This window comes from Corythoichthys intestinalis, chromosome 2, assembly GCF_030265065.1.
Source record: "Corythoichthys intestinalis isolate RoL2023-P3 chromosome 2, ASM3026506v1, whole genome shotgun sequence".
NCBI classification, from domain to species: Eukaryota; Metazoa; Chordata; class Actinopteri; order Syngnathiformes; family Syngnathidae; genus Corythoichthys; species Corythoichthys intestinalis.
Genome location: NC_080396.1, coordinates 53293817 through 53316227, shown reverse-complemented (window position 1 = coordinate 53316227; position 22411 = coordinate 53293817). Strand labels below are relative to the sequence as shown.

At 39.0% G+C, this 22411-nt stretch overlaps 1 protein-coding gene across 6 annotated transcripts in view; it reads left to right on the top strand.

Moving 5' to 3' along the window:
* kcnd3 (potassium voltage-gated channel, Shal-related subfamily, member 3) overlaps positions 1-22104 on the top strand; it is a 197965-nt gene extending 175861 nt beyond the window's left edge. For 3 of the 6 annotated variants that reach the window (XM_057856151.1, XM_057856160.1, XM_057856169.1), the window contains 5 exons: positions 11199-11300; positions 12241-12273; positions 12374-12466; positions 13312-13565; positions 19223-22103. In XM_057856151.1, coding sequence (XP_057712134.1) covers positions 11199-11300; positions 12241-12273; positions 12374-12466; positions 13312-13565; positions 19223-19397 — 657 coding nt within the window. In that variant the 3' untranslated portion in view covers positions 19398-22103. Of the gene's footprint in view, positions 1-11198; positions 11301-12240; positions 12274-12373; positions 12467-13311; positions 13566-19222 lie in introns of all 6 variants that reach the window. The other 3 variants (XM_057856178.1, XM_057856191.1, XM_057856183.1) reach the window with 3 other exon arrangements.
* The last annotated feature ends 307 nt before the right edge of the window (positions 22105-22411 follow it).

The window sequence follows — 22411 nt, the reverse complement described above, 5'->3', positions numbered from 1 at the left end:
CCCCTCAACGCTTTGGCTGCACCTAGAAATTCTGTCCATAAAAATTATGAACAGAATCGGTGACAAAGGGCAGCCTTGGCGGAGTCCAACCCTCACTGGGAACGAATTCGACTTACTGCCGGCAATGCGGACCAAACTCTGACACCGGTTGTACAGGGACAGAACAGCCCTTACCAAGGGGCTCGGTACCCCGTACTCCCAGAGCACCCCCACAAGACTCCCCAAGGCACACGGTCGAACGCCATCTCCAGATCCACAAAACACATGTAGACTGGTTGGGCGAACTCCCATGCACCCTCAAGGACCCTGCCGAGGGTGTAGAGCTGGTCCACTGTTCCCCGGCCGGGACGAAAACCACACTGCTCCTCCTGAATCCGAGATTCGACTTCTCGACAGACTCTCCTCTCCAGCACCCTTGAATAGACTTTACCAGGGAGGCTGAGAACTGTGACCCCTCTATAACTGGAACACACCCTCCGGCCCACCCACCCACTACATAAAAAAAAAAAAAAGAGAGAAGTGTAAGTTTTACTTCATGAGTGATGTATGACTGTAACTGTATGTGGCCACTCCTCTTACTGGACCCAAAAGTTCCTACGTTTATATTTATAATTTGTTGTACGTTGATTTTTGGGGAGCTGCTTGGCACTGCTGACCTACAGGAGACATCGCCATATCATATATTTTTATGACTGTGAGGTACTGTTCATGTCTATGTGTGCGTTTTTCTTTCATAGTATAGGTCCTTTTGGGGTTTTTTTCTTTTTGGGGGGTACTGCCCCCAATACATTATGGTCTCTTAAGTTATGAGTTTGATCCCATTGCTGAAGATGCATGCCAAATTTAACTTCTGCGACAGGAAAACAATGAAAAGAATGTTGAAGAAAAAATATATATACTTATGTGATACTTATGTGATAATCTATGTACATCGGGAATTTGGTGAGGCAATATTTTGCTAAATAATACCTTCCCAACAGACACACACACGCACACAAAAATTAACCAATCAGTTATGTGGTTGGGAGACAAATGATTGTGATTATACACCAGGCCTGTAGGTGGATCCGTAGACACATGAAGCTCTAAGGAATGAACCCTTTCTCCCAATTGGCTCAAGTGGTGCCTCATGAGGCTTCATTTCACCATCACTACTTGCTCGACATACGACCATTTAGACTTAGTCCTGGAATGAATTAACTTTGTACGTAGAGGTACCACTATACAAACAAAACGACCGGGGAATCCATAAAGGCGGACAAAAGTCAGGTTAATAAATCAACTTACTGGGAACATAGCAGGACGAGGGCACAGGAACAAGGGACAAGTCACACTAGGAGGAAACAAATACAAAACCTAACATTTCAGACGACAAAATTGCTAAACATTTGCAAAGTGAATGGGCTAAGATCCAGATTTTAGCTGCCAATCTGGACAAGGCCTTATACAAGTGTGCTAACCCAAAAACTTGCCATGAAAATACAGAGTAATACAAATTATGCGGAAGCAGATGCTGTAGATGTATGCAATTGTTGATTCCTACAAGATTCGATAAAATAATAATGATGATAAGGAAGTAGTTATCATAATTCTACTTCTACAACACATTTCCATGTAGTAAAAGAAAGCACACAACAAAGATTACAGGCTTTCAAAACGAAAATATGAGCCACTAAAACAGACTAAGCTGAAAAAAGTAATAAACCGATCTAATCTACCTCCTATTACATAAGTGGATAAAAGGAACAAAATAATTAACCTGATGTGGATTGTCTGTGGTTAGTTTGTGGCAGCTTAGTGTCATGTGAATGTGTTTTGTTTTGTTTTTTTGTTTTTTTTATGTTAACAGTTGGTAGCCACACGCAACAGGGTGACGGTTTTGGCCTTACAGTTCTCCAGTGACAAGCTGCACCTTTAATCTCACATCTGCTGTGTTGCAGGCAGCAGTAAGGATGATCTCAATGTTTGAAAACAGTCTAAAGCTAAATGAAGCTGCATTAAAGATTTAATTCATAACCTAAATGAAGGGATGCGAAAAACGTTACAACTTTAACAAACCGCATTTTGATTAAATTTATGCAAGAAAAATTTACAACATGCATTCCAAAAAGTCAATTAAGTGTAATTTTTGTGTATGACAAACATAATATCCTAGTCCTGTTAAGACTTCTGTGCTGCAAAAATTACAATCCAATTACACTTTTTGCCTGTTTCAAGAGAGCTAGATTGGAGAATGACCATGTGTCTAGCTCATTACATGGTAAATCACAAGCGTTTAATGTTTTGAATATGTTAGAAGCTACACAAGCGAGTGACCCCAGACAAACAAGATTGGCTTTATTACATTTGTAGGTTCAGTTTTTTAGCTTCTCAGGGTCCCACCCCAGCTATAAATTACTTCCGCATTTCATGTATTTCAATATGCCAATATCGCGTACATAACACAGTGTTCTTTAATGCCTCATAACTTTAATGGCTTGTAATCTTTGCCAACATTACGCCAACTAATTGGCAAGTATAACTGTTCGTTTAATGTAACGATCACTCGGTATTCCCTGCAGCCATTTGCAATTCACAGAATAAGCCACACTGCCACAGATAATTTCCTAAAATATGTGCATGTTGAAATGTGCTGTACTTCGAAGTATTTAAAGCTCGGAGAATGAGCAGATCAAGTGCGTTATGTGTTCATCCTTTGCTGCTCACTTGCATTTTTTTCCCTTTTTGTGATGAGCCAAGCCTCTTCTGCATCCATCTTAATTCAGGTCTGATTGGTATTAATTCTGGACCCCCGTGACAATTAGCCATCCGTCTGGCTGGCAGTTGACAAACAGCCCAGATTCCTCTTGCTCCCAGTGGCTTCATGTGGGGAGCATCCACAGCTGCAACACAAATAATATAGTACAGTACTCTGTCCCAGTCCTCTCTAATGTGCTCTTTTATTGGCATCACTGGCACTGTTTCATCCACTGAAAACTAACGTGAAGAAATACGTACGTGTCTTGACATGATTGTATGATTTAATCATGAACAAAGTCTGTCAAGGTCACACTTGGCATGTTCTGAGAATATTAGCATAAAAGTAGTTATTTGTTCAACATATCTAATTTTGCATTTTGGATGCCCAGGCAAGTTGTATAGTAAATGAACTATTACAAGGATCACGAAAGAGGATTAAAGAGGAGCAGGTAGGGAATTCAAATGTGCTTAAATGTTACACTCACAGTACTTCCATAATTTTATACAGGTATAATGAATTAATATTTTTACTTAAATGCACAGACCATTTTGAATGTTACAGTGGTATGAAAAAGTATCTGAACCTTTTTTGGAATTTCTCACATTTCTGCATAAAATCACCATCAAATGTGATCTAATCTTTGTCAAAATTACACAGATGTAAAAACGTTCTGCTTTAACTAAAACTACCCAAACATTTATAAGTTTTCTTATTTTAATGAGGATAGCATGCAAACAATGACAGAAGGGGGAAAAAATAAGTAAGTGAACCCTCTGCCTAAGGAGACTTAAAGAGCAACTGAAACCAATTTTTACCACACAATTTAAGTCAGGTGTGTGCCCAGTCACTGATGAGTGGTTTAAAGCTGCCCTGCCCACTATAAAACACAGACCTGGTAAGAATTTTCTTGATGAGAAGCATTGTCTGATGTGCATCACAGCTCGGTCAAAAGAGCTGTCTGAAGACCTGCGATCAAGGATTGTTGATTTGTATAAAGCTGGGAAAGGATACAAAACCATCTCTAAAAGTCTGGATGTTCATCAATCAACAGTCAGAGAAGTTGTCTACAAATGAGGAGAGTTTGGCATTGTTGCTTCTCTCCCAAGGAGTGACCTTCCACCAAAGATTATGCCAAAAGATAAGCGCAGAATAATCAGAGAGGTATAAAAAACTCAACGGAGGAAGCCACTGCTGTCTAAAAAAAAACGTTGCTCGTTTAATTTTCGCAAAAGGCACTTGGACACACCACAGAAGTTTTGGTAAAATATTTTGTGGACTGATGAAACCAAAGTTGAACTGTTTGGGAGTAACACACAACGTCATGTGTGGAGAAAAAAATGGAACAGCTCACCAACATCAACACCTCATCCCCACCGTGAAGCATGGTGGAGGGAGCATCATGATATGGGACTGTTTTGCTTCCTCAGGGCCTGGACAACTTGCAACCATTAATGGAAGAATGAATTCAAAAGTTTAACAGGATATTTTGCAGGAAAACCTGAGGCCCACTGTCAGAAAGTCGAAGCTAAAAAGAGGATAGATGCTGTAACAAGACAATGATCCAAAACACAAAAGTAAATCAACTTCAGAATGGTTTCAGAAGAACAAAATACACGTTCTGGAGTGGCCCAGTCAAAGTCCAGACTTGAACCCCATTGAGATGCTGTGGCATGACCTAAAGACAGCGATTCATGCCACTCATCCTAGGAATCTGACTGATCTACAGCAGTTTTGCAGAGAAGAATGGGCCAAGATTAGTCCTGATCGATGTGCCAGACTGATCTGCAGCTACAGGAAGCATCTGGTTGAAGTTATTGCTGCCAAATGGGGGGCCACAAAATATTAAACGTGATGGTTCACTTACTTCTTTTTCCCCCTTCTGTCATTGTTTGCATAATATCCTCATTAAAATATGAAAACCTATAAATTTTTGGGTGGTTTTGGTTATAGTAGACATTGTTTTTTCATCTGTGTGATTTTGACAAACATCAAATTGAATTTGATGGTGATTTTATGGAGGAATGTGAGAAATTCCACAAGGTTCTAATATATTTCATACCAATGTAATTGTGTTTTGCTTGGTATTTTAGACTGCATTCACACGTCAAAGATAATAAAATGTTAATGTTGTGAAATTTGGATCATCATGATTGTCAATGCATATTCGTGATACTGTTAAAATAAATATTTCAAAGAAAACTATCTACATGAACCAAATGCATTGCGAATTTAATTTTGGTTGGAAAATGCATGTAAGAAAATGTAACTTGAAACAATCAAAATCTATCTTCATCTATGCAAAAAAAAAAAATCAGGAAATGTACCACAATGATTAAAATAACAGTGATTTCGTAAATGAAATAATATATTAAAACTAGAAAATGCAACGTCTCCAAAAATTGCCTGGGGATCCTTGCTGAAGAGTTTTCAAAGTACAGCAGATATTAGACCATTAAGTCCAGAGCTAAAGCACATTAGGATGATTGAAAACATTCTGTCAATAAGTGACAGCGAAGAAGAGGATGATGATGTTGATAATGGATGCTGATTTTCTCAACTTCTAATCACTTATGAAAACAACACACTGTCCGTGTTTAATGTGTTTTACCACTGCATCATGTATCTTTGGAAAAGTGTGTGGGGGGGGATTAATCACTAGTACTTTAGTTACAGTTGGACTGCCAAAAAAGTTATCAGTTATTATTACGTATATTGGTCTATAGCTCTACTTGGGTCCCAAAGGCCTGGGGATTTAAAAGAAGGTGCAGAAATAAATATTCACTATAGTTGACCGTGTCCTGAATGCCCATCCACTCCTGCACAGCTACCAATACTCTGTGACAATCACCACTAGTCACTGGCAAGTCAGTTCTAATCCAAACACGACATTAAAAAGTTATATGTGGAAATGATGCACACTATGAGTGCACAGTAATGCGAATGTGCAAGAGAATTTATTAAACATTAATTGGAACTTTTATTCCAGTCGGATCTTATGCTGACATGATCCACGTGTCTTCAAATTGGCACATAGGTATATGTGGACCATCTGTGTAGACACTCAATTAACCTCCGCAGCAGCGCATGGGTCCCCTCCAAACAAGCATGCTGTCCTCTCATGATGTACACAGCTAGCTCACATTATGTATGCACCAATTTCCCTTGTAATATGAGTGTATCACTCTCTTTAAAATTCAACAATATGTGGAACAGCAACGGGATATAAGATGTACCCACGCTGAGGAAATGCAATTTGTTTGACAGACACTTTTAATGGAAAGTTGCCGGTCTCCGAAATGTCAGTGATTCCATTCCTCTGAATGTTCAAGTTGTACTGAAAGCTTTACCTGTATTCCCACACATGCTAACAAGTCTGTGACTGCACATTAGATTGTTTTTGTCTCTGAATCCTTTGCAATTCATGACCTTAAAGTCTAGAGTCCTTCGATACCTCATGATGAGGACTTTTTAGTAGGCCTTTCCTGCAGCCACTCTTAGTTGATGCCTAAATGGAAAAAGATCATGTCCACTGGAGGAAAAAAAAGGTGTGCAAGAAAAAGCCTAAAGTCTGACCTGAAAGTCAAAATTCTGACTTTAAAATCAGAGTTCTGAGAAAATCTTAGCTATGTTTTTAAAAAATACATGTAAAATATATTCATAAATGAAGAATATATACAGGGGCAAACATTCAGGTGACTTGAAGTTCCACTTTGAGACCCCCAATTTGGCCAAATTTCAAAATTGTCCTATATGCATGTGTGATACATCATTGGACAGCTTAAAATTTCAATTTTCTTGGAGAAGAAAAATTTTGAACAGGAGGGCATTTAATAAAAAAAAAAAAAAAAGTTTTTTAAACCCCTAAAGCCTAACTGGAGGTGAGAGCATGAGAGAACATAATTAAAGACACCATAATTTCAACGAGATATTATCGCGTACTTACCTTATCCAAAAAGTCCGTGTAGCATGTTTCACTGAGTGTCAAGACACAGCTGTGAATGGTCACAGCTTGACTTTTTCGGGATTTTATGGGTGAAAGAGGGTAATATAACAAGGGTTGCCATGCAGAAATCGCAGACAACAAGGAGTGGTCGAGATTTTCTTTTTCAAATATTTACTCTTTTAAACGTTTTTATTTTTTTCCAATTCTTTTTTGTTTGGATCGATTATCATCTTAAATGTCGGGGAAAATGCGACAGTAACAACAACAACAACAAAAAAATACAGTTAAACCAAAGTTATGACGTAGATATCTGTGACCTATATACAGAAACTATTTTTTTCATTGTGACGTAATTTGTCATTTAATTTAATTAAAAGTTAAAACAATGCGAATGAATAATTAAAAAAATAATAATAATAACTAAATATTAGACATCAATTAATGATTCTAAGCTAAAAAGGATATACATTTCAGATAATAAATATGATTACTTACCTTCTTTTTTATGGCTGGGTTGAAACAAAAACGGTTGCGCGGTGTCTGTAAACGGGGGTCTCTGGGGTAAAAAGGACAAATTAAAAATAGTTTGGGGGCTTAATGCGCCATGAAACTGCTATGGCAGCATATAGACTTATTGTTCTATCAAACACAGCACTTCTTTTGGCTTAAAATACAGCAGTTTAATTTAAAGAGGGGTATATATATATATATACACACACACACACATATATATTAGGGCTGTCAAACCATTAAAATTTTTAATCGAGTTAATTACAGCTTAAAAATTAATTAATCATAATTAATCGCAATTAATCGCAATTCAAACCATCTATAAAATATGCCATATTTTTCTGTAAATTATTGTTGGAATAGAAAGATAAGACACAAGATGGATATATATATATATTCAACATGCGGTACAAAAGGACTGTATTTGTTTATTATAACAATAGTTTCAGTTCAGTTTATTCGCACATCATCAAATACAGTACATGATCATACGCTAGCCATTCACATGTTAAGATGGGTGAATAGGACACTCCAAAGAAGCTATTCAAAGCTTTTAGCAGGGGCCCAACTAAACTAAACTAGCAGCCCGCCATTGTTAATGTCAATAATTACTTACACAATGCTCATGGGTGCTGAAGCCTATAAAATCAGTCGCACCCAAGAACCAGCAGAGGGCAGCAAAACACAATTAACAAGTGGGCATTTCACTATACTGTCATTTAAATCTCTCTGAGCGGGGGGCATGTGCGTTAATTGCATCAAATATTTTAACGTGATTAATTAAAAAATTTAATTACCGCCCATTAACACGATAATTTTGACAGCCCTAATATATATGTATATATATATATATATACATATTAGGGCTGCAGCTATCGACTGAAAATCGAGTAATCGGATAAAACAAATATATTTTTAGGTGAAGAGCAATTATAAATATACATGAGAAAACAAGACATTTCATCTAATCATGAACCATTTTCAGTCAATCAATGTCTTTATTTTCGATGTATATTGTTGAAAACAGCCAACAATTGCATCTCAGATGTAACTAGAATAAAAAAAAAAGACTAATTCACTGCTTTCACTCCAAAAACTTTTAGATCTTGTTAAAATATATATATATATATATATATATATATATATATATATATATATATATATATATATATATATATATATATATATATATATATTACCTAAAAATGCCGTTACGCTTGATAACACACATCACTTAAAAGTTAGGATTTTTTCCCACGTGTTTCAATTGAATTTCTATTTGTGTCAAGCCATTTTTAGGTTCTAGTTTAGTTTTAAGTTAGTCTAAACTGTAAGTCCTGATAGGGTTTTGAGTTTTTGCAGTGTTCAAAATAAATGTATGATATAGGCTGTATTGAAGCACATTAGGGACCAGTGCTAATTGGTGTTTTATCCAGCAATGACTACTGAGCTAAAATTGATAGTTAGCATTATTACGTTTTTATTTTACACCCTCATCACTCCACAATGCATTGTTATGTTAAAGCCTGTATGTAAGACACGTTAGCCGCGCATCGACAGTGGTCACAATTAATAGAAACCTAGCGCTCCGCAGGGCTAACGTTATGTTAGCAAGTAGTGACAGTAACGTTAATCTTATTTATTAGCGCTTAGCGCTCTTTATTAGCGCTTAGCGCTCTACTGCTTTAAGATGGCGGCTGTTTACTAACGCTGCCCAGACGCGGCCGAGTCTGTCATTTCGCATCTAGTTCAACATACATGTGATCTCTATGAGACGTATCAGACGCTACCTGCTACCAACTAGCATCGTGTGGGCTAGTATTTAGCAACGTCGGCGTCGTTTGTCGCGTCTGTCGGCTGCAGTAAGTTTTTTTTTCGTCTTTCTTTCTTTCTTCCTCTCTGCACGTGACATCAGCGCGTTGTCCCGCATTAAAAGTAGTCCGAGCAAAACGTGATGCTTAGAGCTGTCAAAGTAAACGATTACTCGAGGTGAATAAAATTACTCGGATCAGTTTTTAAACTCGAGTTACTCGAGTTGCTCGAGTATTCGTTTCAGCTCTAATATATATATATATATATATATATATGAATATATGTATACATATACATAGTGTGTGTCTATACAAGGGGCATTCAAAAAGTAATGCACTCAAGTGCGTTGCTCGTACAGGATTTTACCAATCTTGTTTATATTTGGCACAAACATGATAGGATACACCTTTATGCGATTGTTATATGTGTTTTTCTTATTTTCTCATTTTTAAAGCTTTAGCTATCTTCCAAAATGGCTGCCCCTCTTGAAGCTTGTCAGAAACAAAGAGCTGTAATCGAATTCCTTGTTGCAGAGGGAGACACCCCTCTGAGGATTCACAACCGGCTGGAAAATGTCTACAAGGATGATACCATAGACTATAGTACTGTAAAAACATGGGTATAGCAATTTAAAAACAGTCCTGAAGACCATGAAGAGGTGGGTAAATCCAGCATAGCCGATAAGCCCTGTAGTGGTCGCCCATCCACCACTGACGAGCTTCAAGAGGGGCAGCCATTTTGGAAGCTAGTTTAAGCTTTAAAAATCTGAAAATAAGAAAAACACATAAAACAATCACAAAAATGTGTGTCCTATCATATTTGTGCCAAATATAACCTGGTAAATTGGTAAAATCCTGTACGAGCAATGCACTTGAGTGCATTACTTTTTGAATGCCCCTCGTACAATACCGTTCAAAAGTTTGGGGTCTAAGTGACCCCAAACTTTTGAACTGTAGTATATCATATGGGATCGCTTAGACCCCAAGCTCTTAAATGGTAGTGTATACTAGGACTGTAGCAATTTGTTATTGTTATTGTTATAAGTAATCGATTAATCCATTGATTAGTTCAAAAATTCGAGTAATCAGATTGCCATTAGGAACATTTAATGCATTGTTTATTTGTGATTTACTATTGTTATTTATGTGTTTATTTGTACATAAATTAAGAATTTAAGAGTTCCAAAATGTTTTGGGTGAATTAAAGGGTGTCAAAAAAATGTAATTGCTCGATTAATTAAAAAATAATTAAAAAAAAAAAAAAAAGATAAAACTTCGGAATCGTCGACTAATCGTTGAAAAAGTCTGCAGACTAATCGTGAGAAAAATAGTCATTTGGGACAGCCCTAATGCTAACTTTTTTTTTTAACAACGCTCTTAACAAATCGTTTCAACACATAGTCCCGCAAAAAACTGCCAAATATAGCTCTAAACTAAATTACGAATGCATAAACAATTATATGACCTCAGAAAAATTTTTACAACCTTATGTTGGTCATAACAGGGAGTAGCTGGATCAAGCCATGTTACATTAGTTATATCATATTCAGTGTTGCCACTAAAGGGCAATGTATCCACTCAAATCAATAAAACTAAATGCAAACACTTTCAAAACAATTACAACCATTATAATTAAACAAATCTTCGGAGCAGCAGCATTTGATTCGAAGCATTTTTCTAATCGAATTATTCGAGTTAATCGATTCATTGTTGCAGCGCTAATATATGCATACAACCACCAGTAAAAACCAGCAATAAAGTATGGAGTGAACTGAAATGCATGCTTTATGGGTTTGATTAGTGGTAAAAATAAATCAATGGCCTTAAATGCTTGATGACAGTCTTGATCAATTTGATTCAGTATTCGACGCACTTCTCTACTTAATTTTACCTGCATCATTCCTTAGCCGCTGGCGCCCTCAGTCATTTTTCTACTCAAGGAATTTGTGTTGTCGTGCAGTGACCATAAATCATTCATAAGTATAGCGGGAGATCAGAGTGAGTTATCACAGAAGATCAGAGGGAATGATCTAGCACCGTATGTTTGATTTGATCTAGAAGATCACAACTAATACATGAAGCATGTGAAAGTGCTGTGGTTCATCACTGGGATATGTCAGAATGATTCCCCAATCAGCCTCACACTGGAGGCGGTGCGGTATCCAACTGACATCACTATCAATGTGTCCTCCAGAAAGCTCGCTTGGCCAGGATCCGAATTTCCAAGACGGGAAGCTCCAGTGCCTTCCTCCACAGCAAGCGCAACGGCCTGTTTAATGAAGCCTTGGAGCTTACGGTAAGACCAGACAAACGCTCACGCTTCACTACTCCCTACATTTCTCCTGAAAGGGCACCAAAAGCCAGACTGCTGAATCTCCATTATTTAGAAATATGAGGTTAAGCAGAAAAGTAGATAATTGTTTCGTTAGTCAGCTAGAATTTCAAACTATCATTTTTGCCAATTATTTTGTATTGTATCTTTGCAACATCTCTTCATTTGTTATTTTAGTGTTTTTACCTGTCTCTGGACTCTTCCCCAGGGTTAATTGATAGTTTTTGCAGCACCTTGCCGACTCGAATGAAAGGAAAAAAGTAAAAAGTAAGATCATTAGTTAGGCAAATGTTTACTAAAGTGATGGTTTGGTATGGAGTTAAATGGTCAGCTGCGTTCTCGTGGATCAATTGTTAAACATGAATATAAGGGAAATTGGAAGGTTGGCATAGAAGTCTCAAACTTTCAAATGTTTGGACTGATTAAAAAAAAAAAAATCTAAATCTCGAATGGAGCAAAGAACGTGACCAAAGAATTTGTCATTCTCCAGTTCGTCTACTTGTTAGCGGGTACATTCAGCCTCGGGGTTGTTACTTGAGTCACATTACTTCATGACCAACCACCACATAAGCAGGAATATTGCTCTCTTGTTCATGCATATTAACACATGAGTGAAAAAGAAATAATCATGGAAAACAAGTCGTTACAAACTCCCTGTAGGTAGCCTTGTCAGTTAAGCAGCCAGAGGCGAAATGTGTGTGCAGTGTAATGCACTGTACATCCATTAGGGCCACAAATCAATGTTCTGGCTCCATTGATCTTCGCTGACGTGCCTCCAGGGTTCACGTTGATATTGTGACCCTACTTCTGCTGCTTTGCTTGACTGTGACAGCTTTCTGATCCCTTTGCTGTATTCCAAACACAAGTAAAATTGTCCTCTTTTTGTCTCACCCTGCCACATTAGCAACTTCCATACAAGATGAATCTTTCTGATCAGGTATGGACACGATATTGCAGATTCCACATTTGGTTATTGACTTCCTCAAAGATAGCAAAGCAGGCCTCTTATTCTGGATGCTGTGCATATTTCATCACAGGGCTCTACAGAGGAGGAACAACGGTTAAGTAAGTCTACCTCTCTATTGGAGAGCCAACACCATCACCTGCTGACTTGCTTGGAGAAAACCACTGTGAGTTCGCAAGTGCCCAATACTTATTGATAGTATAAGCCTTTAGCAATGTATCTTTTCAGGATGCTAATTGTGTACCTTCTTCATGGTTAACACCATTTAAACTCAAATAGTTCTAAGTTGGAGTCACTGTGTCACGCTCGAGTCCTCTAAGTGGAATTTTTTGTTGACAAATGAAGGAGTAAACAGGCTCATGCTTCTTGTCAAATACTTTTAAGAAACAAATTCAGGATCCACATCTACATAGTTATTTCTAATACAGTGTTGATGTCAATGAACTGCTTTGTACTGAGGGCCATGCCAAGTGTTAAGTGTTTCGAGCTTGGCAACTTCAAGACAGTTTGTGAAAAATTATTTCTCCACCATAAACAATGTTTTTTCAGACCACAGGCAATTAAAATAAAAGACGAATTGGATTTAGCTGCACAGATGTGGCCTGACAATGGACAGGCAGTCAAAGGATTCCGTAACATATAGAAAAATTGCCCACGCTGACCATCATCACTCTTCTAAACCTCGGCCATGTGTTTAATTCACCCAAAAGCGGCCATGATAGACCTGTGTAATGTAGTTTAATTTTGTGTGTGCTCACATGTATTGAGCGGCACAATGTTGTCCTTGTGCTGACCTCATGTCCCCTTGCCAAAAGTGCTCTGCACTGAATATACTGACCATGAGTAAATAAAAACACGAACAGTAAATGGATCCAGACTGTTCAGAAGGGTCAAATAGCAAGCAACAGTTTCTTAGCCTTTGCATTAAAATAGAAGTTTAGAGATTCTCTCTACGTATATACAGTATCGTTTACAATGTGCACCTTCTCTCCTCTCCTTTGGTTGCCACAGAACCATGAGTTTGTGGATGAGCAGTATTACCAACAAAGCTACCTGGAGGCAGGACTTCAGCATTACCCGTCTCGTAGCCCGTCCCTCTCCAGCCAAGAAGGTGTCACGGGCACTTGCTGCACCCGCAGAAGCAAGAAGCACCACAGTCCTTTACCCAATTCCAGTGAGCCGGCACACATGCAGCCATTAACGCATGCACACCAACAAGGCTTGCAAGAGCTCAGCACCATCCACATTCAGCCACTCAGCACCAGGTAGGACAACACATAAGATTATTCTAAAATGAATATGGGAAAATAGTCTTTTTACCAATCTGGTGTCTTGTAAGCGCAATCAGTTGATCACAGTCAGGTAGTTCTTGTTTCAGTAGAAACCTCAGTGGTTAAACTGTCTGTGCTGAATCAGTTGTAACAAAGACCAGGACCCAATACAGCCCTTCAGAACCAGTTTGCCCACCCCTGGCATAGAGTGTGGGGGATAAGAAGTTTGAGTGAAGCTTGAGTAAAAACCATGTTCAAAATGATGATCATTTGTTTTCTTGTTCTTCTCTGTGTACTTTATTTTCACTAGTGATGAGCGATGATGCATTTTTCAACCAATACTGATAACTGATAATTTCCTCCTCATTCCAACCGATAATGTCAAGCCGATAATTCTATTAAAAGATTTATGTACAATTTTAAAGTATACACAAGAGAAAATATTACTGTGCAAAAATATAATTTATTGCTCTTTTTTTTGCAACATCAAATGTGAACAAGTAGTAAATTCAACATCTAAATAATGACAGATTGTCTGACATTGTGCAATGGTAAACTTTTGGCAACAATTACTTACATGAGTAAATACCTAAGTTGCACAAAAATGCCTTTGAAAGTAAGCCATTCCTAACATATATAACATTAGTAAACTGCAAAAACACACCTCCTTAAAACTAGTCAGTTTTAAGTGTGAATCTATAGGAAATAAGTGAAATTATCTGCCAGCGCTTCAAGTGTATTTCACTCAGATTTCTTGGAAGAATAATAGCTAGCTGAAAATAAGCTTAACAGCCTTATTTTAAGCAATAAATGATTATACTTAATCCTTAAAAAAACTTGTTTGTCAGAAATGTTCTTTATTCAAGAATAGGTATGGTTCAAAACATTATTTTAAAGCAATTTGTAAATTGAGAAGTGTTAATGAGTGCCAATAAGTTTTGATTATCTACTGTGACTGTAACTGATCAGACGAATAGGTTACGTAAATAATTTGAAAGGTGATTGCTAATGTTATATGCTTTGTTGCACACTGTGAAAATGATTAACTGAAAAGAGGGAGATGTCATGTATCCATTGTACAGCGCTTTGTTTATATTTGCGGCACTCACGACACTTGCTTTACGGCAGCTCAGCTGATACACGGCAGTATTATTAGGCCAGAGTTGGAGCTCGCATCCCTGTGCGTGTGCCTGAGTTTTGTTAAGCCGAAAATAACAGGAGCGTGGCTGGATTCATCCTTGTGTAAAAAAAAAAAAAAAAAAAAAATCTCCTCCCGCCTGTGCCCTTCAGTCCGCCGGGCCGCCAAATTGGCAGCCACGCGAGGCCTCTGTCTGGCTCGATGAGTGGAACTGGAGTGGCGGCGGCAGCTACGTTCGTAACGGATATCCGCCCGCCCCGGCCGGCTCGCCGCGGCATATTCAAGGCCTGGCTCTGCTCCGGATGGAGGCGGACGCCTTGCGTCCCGTACGGCGTGGGGGGAACGCACGAGAAATCCGCCCCGCCTAGGGCGAGGCGGCGGCGGCCTGCAAGGACTGGACAGAGCAGCGAGCTCCGTCGGAAGACGGCTACTTGTCAACTATCAATGTTTAGCATTAGATGGAGTTTACCACCTGCTTTGGGCTGAATGAGGACGCTTTTTTTCCACCTCGTGAAACTCCTGCAGTGCATGTTTTGCAGATGGCGAGAGCGTCGTTTTTTTTACACAAATCCAGCCAGGCTAGTCACGGCCGCCACAATATACAACTGCTTCTTGTCGTGTAACTCCGCCTCCTCAACCCCTCCTCCCTCAGGGGCTTGAGAGAGGGGAGGGGTTGAGGAGGCAGTGGTGCTGAATTCTTCGGTTGCGCGCATTTGGAGGCTAAATCAAGTATATAATTATCGGATTGCATTATCGGTTAAAAAAAATGTATCTGGATTATCTGTGTGACGTCATAATGGCCATTATCGGCCGATAATTATCGGTAACCGATATTATCGTGTATCTTTAATTTTCACTATTTGTATTATATTTTTTTGCTCTGTCAATTTTGTTTACATTTTCACATGATATTTGGAATGATCATTTGTGAAACTTATTGCTGAGGGGACTTTAAAAAAGTATTAAAAATGCAATGCCAATGATTATTGTTTTTCAATGTGCTTATACCACTCAAATATGCATTTATTTCAGGTTTCAGTGAAATTATTATATTACAAGTACTACAATAAAAGTAATCATATAAAAAAATCACTTTCACATACAAAAAAATAGTCAAAAAGTGACGGTTGTCAGACCGGCCAACTCTACCAATGAGGTGTCCCTTATTTTCATATTCAGGTAGTTGGCAACCCTGGGCTACTACTGAGGTGTGTTAAGACCCCAGTAATGGTGGCCACCACTAGAGAGCGATGTCCACAAATCTCTACTCAGAATTATCCATGCATAAGTAAAATTACATATCTTTGTATCAAAAAGATTAGTGAACTGAATGGACTCCCTAATTTAAGGGTACAATATGGAGTGTCACTTTTTTACTCGTGACTGCCACCTAAAGCGTAACTTCGGCCTCTGCGTTAAGCTTATGCATGGCACTCATGCTTATAGACCCTACCCACGTGACGTCACAACTCCTTCCTCCTGACTGGTGCCGCCCAATTGTCCGTCAACACATCATGTTTACCTGTTACTGCTACGTACATTCCTCCTATTTACGACGTGTTTTTCTGCTCGTTAACATTAATAATCAAAATGGTGAAGGCGTGTGTGGCGGTCGGTTGCAATAACAGAGAAGATAGACGGAGAAGACGGAGAGACTTGAAGTTCTACCGGATTCCGAGAGACCCGGAGAGAAGAGAGCGAGATGGGCTGCTGCAATTCGACGAGAAAACTGGGCTCCAAACGATTACCACAGATTATGTAGTAGTCATTTTATATCTGGTAAGATGCATTTAATATATATTTAGAGGGTTTTGGGCTGACAACCACAATTAAGATCATTGCTAGGCTAATCGCCGACAACATACACGTATGTATGTAGTGAGAGTGCTATCGCTAAACCATATAAACATTAAAAGCCCTAACTCCATTGACAAACGACATGAAATACATTAGACTTGACAGTGGATATTAGCAATAACAAAAGATTTTGAATTGAAAATTTCGTAACTCACCTTTACAAGCACAAGATAGATTCCTGCCGAATTTTCGAGGACCTGTTTCACCCAACCAGCAACGAAGTATTTATAAGCCTCCAAGCTCTTAAAGTTTTTCAAACTTTCGTGAGAATAGGCTGATTTTGTGTGGACAAAATAGTTGTACTTATCAGGGTAGCTAGCAGATGTCAGGCAAATACGGCGGAGACAGCGGGTCGAAAAACATCGATTTAGGCATCAAATATGGATCTGGCGAATGGATAAACTGAAGCTTTTCCACATAACGCCTTTTATGCAACGCATCAAGTGAGTTTACGGCATCCGAAAGCACCGGGTCTTCCATGAAATGCATTATAAATTGCTCGATCAATTGAGACCATTGATAATACAGACACAAAATGACGGACAAGGGGGCGGAACCATACAGCGAGCACGTGATTTTGTGACGTCGGTGGGTAGGGTCTATACGAGTTGCACTGGAATTGGGGCTGTGCTGGAAAATTGTAGACCAGCGGTCAGCAACCTTTTTGGTCTGGTGTGCCATTTTCAAATTTTCTTGCCATTCAGTGTGCCACACCAAGATTAATGACGCACATCCGAATTTTTATATCCGGCAGAACTGTAATTTTACACCAAAGAAAAAAAACATGGACATACATTGAATTTGTACAACTACCATTCTTCCGTATCAATTAACTAAAACATGCATATTGTAGAAAATATCCAAACTTGAAAATAAGTGTAACAACAGATGTACAGCAGCACCATCTTATGTGAACATATCACACACACACCCCAGCAGGAAAAGGGGAACAGGTGTGATTCTCAGTGCAGGTCTCTCACAGTACAGAGAGCCTTCGAAGTCAGAGCAGCCGACTCTTACATTTTGTCTTGTTCATTAGCAACTTAAACAGTGAATTGGATGCACAATTTTAGATTTTATATAACAAATATAAAAAATGCCTACCTTAATGTGATCCCTGGCCGTTTTCCATTAAATTTCATGTTTTGTCTCGTAGTGGCGTTTGACACTTGCTGTGCGACACACAACGCTCTCAAGGCATAATGCACAAACAGAGTTACCGGAAGTAACCAGCCAACCAGTTGTTACCGGCATCCCCAAAGGGCCGCTGTCCCCTACAATATGACCGGCTTTTGAGTTAAGCGTAGAAGAAGAAGTGGGCGTCTGGGCGAGAAAAAGTTGAAAGTTGAAAGCACCGCAATTACCAAAAAGCGCAGATTGGTAACTCAGTGTACTTCCGCCAGCTCTCTGATTGGTGGCTTCGCGACACGTTAGTAGCGTGTGCCGAATTGAGCGCGCAGAGAAAAAAAAATGACAAGCGCAGGAATCGAGAAATTGAGAAACAGCTGGAAGTGTGCTCAAAATCCATTATTGCTCGCATACTGTATAACGCTATAGGCAGAGGGAGTGGGAGGGGCGCTCCCGTAAAGCCCCTAAATAACAAGGCGCGCAACTAAAAATCTCTTAATTTCAGGTGAAACTTTTTTTTTTTTTTTTTTGCCATGCCCTCCGTGCCACTGGTTAACCCTTCGCGCGCCAGTGCTGACACACGTGTCAAAGGTTGCCGACCCCTGTTGTAGACAGTTACTGGCTCGCTCATTTTTTTACAGTTTTTTTAACGGGCAGAGACTAGGCGGAAGCTCACTGAAACAGAGCTGCTGCCGCAGGGACAGGTGTGGACATGCATAGGCACATGTTTGACCAAAGGTTTTTCTACTGAAGGGAAGAAAAAAGGCATTTTGTGGCTAAGTATTAAGCGTTAATACTAAGTATTTTACATTAACACGATAAATTCCATATTGTATCCATGAGTAAAAGGTAAAAATCACCTTGAAATATGATCAAATGAATGTTTACCATTACTTAGATAAAATGCCCATTTCGATTAACAACACAAGATTTTTTTTTTTTTTAATAAAAGCATTGGCTCATACCTTCATGGGATCAAAAAAGCATACTGCATTTCCATAGCTGAACGGACAAACAAAAAAATTGTAAATTACAAACAAAAACTGATGAAATACACATAATCTGTCTAGGATTTTTCAGATTCAACATTGTTTTTTTAACCTGGGACAAGGCAGTTCAATACAGTAGGCTATATACTGTACATTCTTGGCCATGGAAGGGGAATATCATGCTTCTCTGAATCTGTTTTGACATCATTGTTCCATGTCACCGTTCTATCAGTTTTTTTCTAATTGGTCCCTAATAAGTACAATGATCTCAACTGAAGTTAAGATCTCATTTTGGAAAATATGGGGAAAAAGTAACAAGCATTTTTTGACAAAGTGAGAAATACAAAAATACAGTAAAATTAGAAAGTGGGTCGAGATACCTGAAAAAATCTCCTTAACCGCAGTAACTAAGAATGTCAAAAACAGAAGGCCAGGTCCTCTCAGCTAATATCAGTCACTTCATAAATGATCCTCTCATTGATAACTTATAACTTTAGCTTGTGCAAAAGCTCCAATAGTTTCTTTCTCTTGCCACACAGCCGCTCCAGTTTGAACATGCGCATGGATGAGCCGACACCACTCAACTGCCAGGGTAGCCAAATCACCACAGCGATCATCAGCATTCCAACACCACCTGTGACGACCCCCGAGGGCGACTCCCGTCTCCCGGCTGCCCCCTCTCACCAGAACGTTGTGAAGGTGTCCGCACTGTGAAGGACGCAGGCGTGTCATACTCAGTGACTGTTTTAAGACTCACCTAATCAGACTGAGGGATGAGAGGATAATGTTCAGACACTTACTTTGGATGCGGTGGAGACTGCCCTCTGCTAGTCATGTACCGCAACAACATTGACTCCTTATACATTAGAGGGATGACGTCTAGATACAGTGCACCCATGTTTGGGTGTGTATTTGTGTGTGCAGATGTATGTGTGCAACTCAAGTGTCACTGAGCACAAAGCACCTTTTTATGATTTTGGCATCATTTTGACTCTTCCCTAAGGGGGAGACGGAAGCTGATCAAGGAACAATCAGATATATGATATTACCCTTTTACTTTTTGTCATTCCGTATCACTGCTGATATCCAGATACAGTCATCATTCCTCATCACTTTCAGTATCAGACCCACTTGAGGGGAAATGTTACATATGATATGTATTGTATGTCTTGATTTGTGTTTGTGCGTGTGAGCGTGCGTATGCGTGTGCATTTTCTGGATAGAGGAACTGTGGTATTTTCAGTCAAAGGTATGTGCCTCGGGTGATTGAACTTTCGATTCTTCTGGAAGTCTATCTATGGCTCTCTATATGGTATATTTGACTAGCTGCCACACTCAAAGCTTCGAACTAAAGCAAATTCTGTCCAAAATCCTCAGCTGTAAGCCTTTTTATACAACATGTGCCTGATTTTGTCTGAGGAAATCGTTAATTAATGCTGATGGATTTCAATATCCCATTCCTTCTGCTCCCCTTTGGCCATCAACGGACCTCAAATGACAAAATAGTTCAACGCTGACATTTTTTTTTTTTTTTTAATGGAAAGCCACCCCAATTAAAAGCACAAGGCATTTGCTGAGAATTTTGGACATGTGTTCTGAGCCTAGGTCCTTTGTGAATATTGTTAATAGAATATTTTGTAATATTTGACCATCGTTTGGCAGAACCAGTGAAGCTGTGCTCACTCCCTCTCCGTTTCGCTGACTATGTCTCTTTCCCTGACTTCTCTGTTTGTACTTCACTCAGTTGTCGTTGTCCGCTTGTATTCCTTATCCCGTCTGTGTGAACTACCGTATGCCTACAGCAGTCGTTGCTGTCAGGCAGTGATATTTCTCCTCCTAACTCAGTGGGCATTTTGCAAAGTTGTTGCGTATGTGTACTCTTTGTGGTTTAAAAAAAAAAAAAACTTTGATGTTGGTACTTTTTGTCCTCCTTGATGTTCCATTTTTTATCTCTTCATTTTCAGGAGAACCTGAAATAGGAGTGGGTTGGTAAGTGGACCTGAAGGACATGTGTTGAACCAGGCCCAAATCTCGGTCACCATTTAGCCAGTCTCAACTCGCAGAACCATCATGTAACATTAAAACCCCACAAGGCTAACTGATGCCTTTGCTCTGGACAGTGACTTTTCAGGTGTGCTCACAACTAAGCTGCTGCCTCTCACTTGGCCTTGTGTCCTTTTGAATGTCAGTCCAACAGCTTGGTACCAGTGCGGGTGATCGAATTTCCCATCCTAGAAGCTCATCATCAATAAAGAAAAAAATTAAAACATTCAAGCATTTGCTCAGAGACAGTGTTCTAGCTGTACCGACATATCACCTTTCGAATATGTTTTAATGTGCACAGGTGGTCATCTAGCCAACTGGTTTGTGCTTAGCTAAAGTGGAACTAGATGATAGAATTAATGTCAAATGATCATCACAGCAAAAAAATATCTTTAGCATAGAAAACTGTTAAATCAGCATAAGAGGGAAACTTTTGAATTAGTTTTACATGTGCATTTGTACTGGAAAAAAAAAATCATATTTGCTGGCAACATGGATGCTGAAATGTATATTTCATATCAACGTAACACACCCAAAGGTTCTGCTGTGATCTTTAATCCCTCGTGACTACTCAGAGGAAAACAAAAATATTCGACAGAGTACGAGCAGAAAGTGTCATACCCCTAGTTTAAGTAGTGGTACTATTTTGAGGGGACAGCAGCTGCCTTGCAGCAGAATTAGTGTGTAAAATCACAATGCAAGCGTTAATGAGACAAGCACAGACACGCATGCCTTTTTCTGTCATATTTTTTATGTTTGTGTTAAAGAAGACATCTTGTTCACAGCATTAATTCCAACATTTTAAATATTTAGAACTATTGTACAACAGATGGCAGAAGAGAGATTTTCAGTCCTTTATTGTCCGGATCAAACCTTACTTCCTTTTTTTTTTTTTGTCCAATCTCAACTGCACTTTATAACACAATCTGAATGAGGCTCAGCGTGTCCAATAATTGACTTCATACGTAATGCAAAATAACAAAGCTCTATTATTATAATGTTTGGCTCTCTGTGTCTGTCATGTACTCTCATTTGTTTCTTCGAGATCAGTCGGATAGGCTCTGCCCTCCTATGCCACCTGTTGTTGTTAAGACTACTGCTGTGCTATCCTGTCATGTATTTGATATTATTTATGACCTTGTCTTGTGTCCCAACTGTGAAACGCCTGATAAAACATCTATATCTGCCACATATGCAAAGTTTGTGGGGTTTTTTCCTCCTCAGTTATTGTTTGGTCTGTGCCCACCCAATTAGATTAAGTATATTAATATATGGGGACTTCTCCCAAACATAGTTTGGAAACATTATTGTTTAATAAAAGTACAGGACCCCAATTTCAGAGGAAACTTTCGGATAGACAATAATATTTTGGTTAATTCGTAGCGAAACTGTCTCGTGACCAAAGTGTAGATGAGAGGATCTACTGCAGCTTGCACGCAGGTGAGGACCATAGCCGATGTCTCCATCTCCAACAGAAGCTGTATAATAAACAGAGAATGTGAGTGGGTTTCAATTGTTTCGATTATTGTCCTCTTGTAGATGATCTACGTACTAAAGATGCAACAATAATTATCATAAAAGAAAGCTTTTAACTGGGAATGTAATAACACGGGCAGGGTGCCAATCAACTTAGGACTGCCACTGGTTGCAATGAATGCCAATAATAGACGGTCACTGACAAAGAT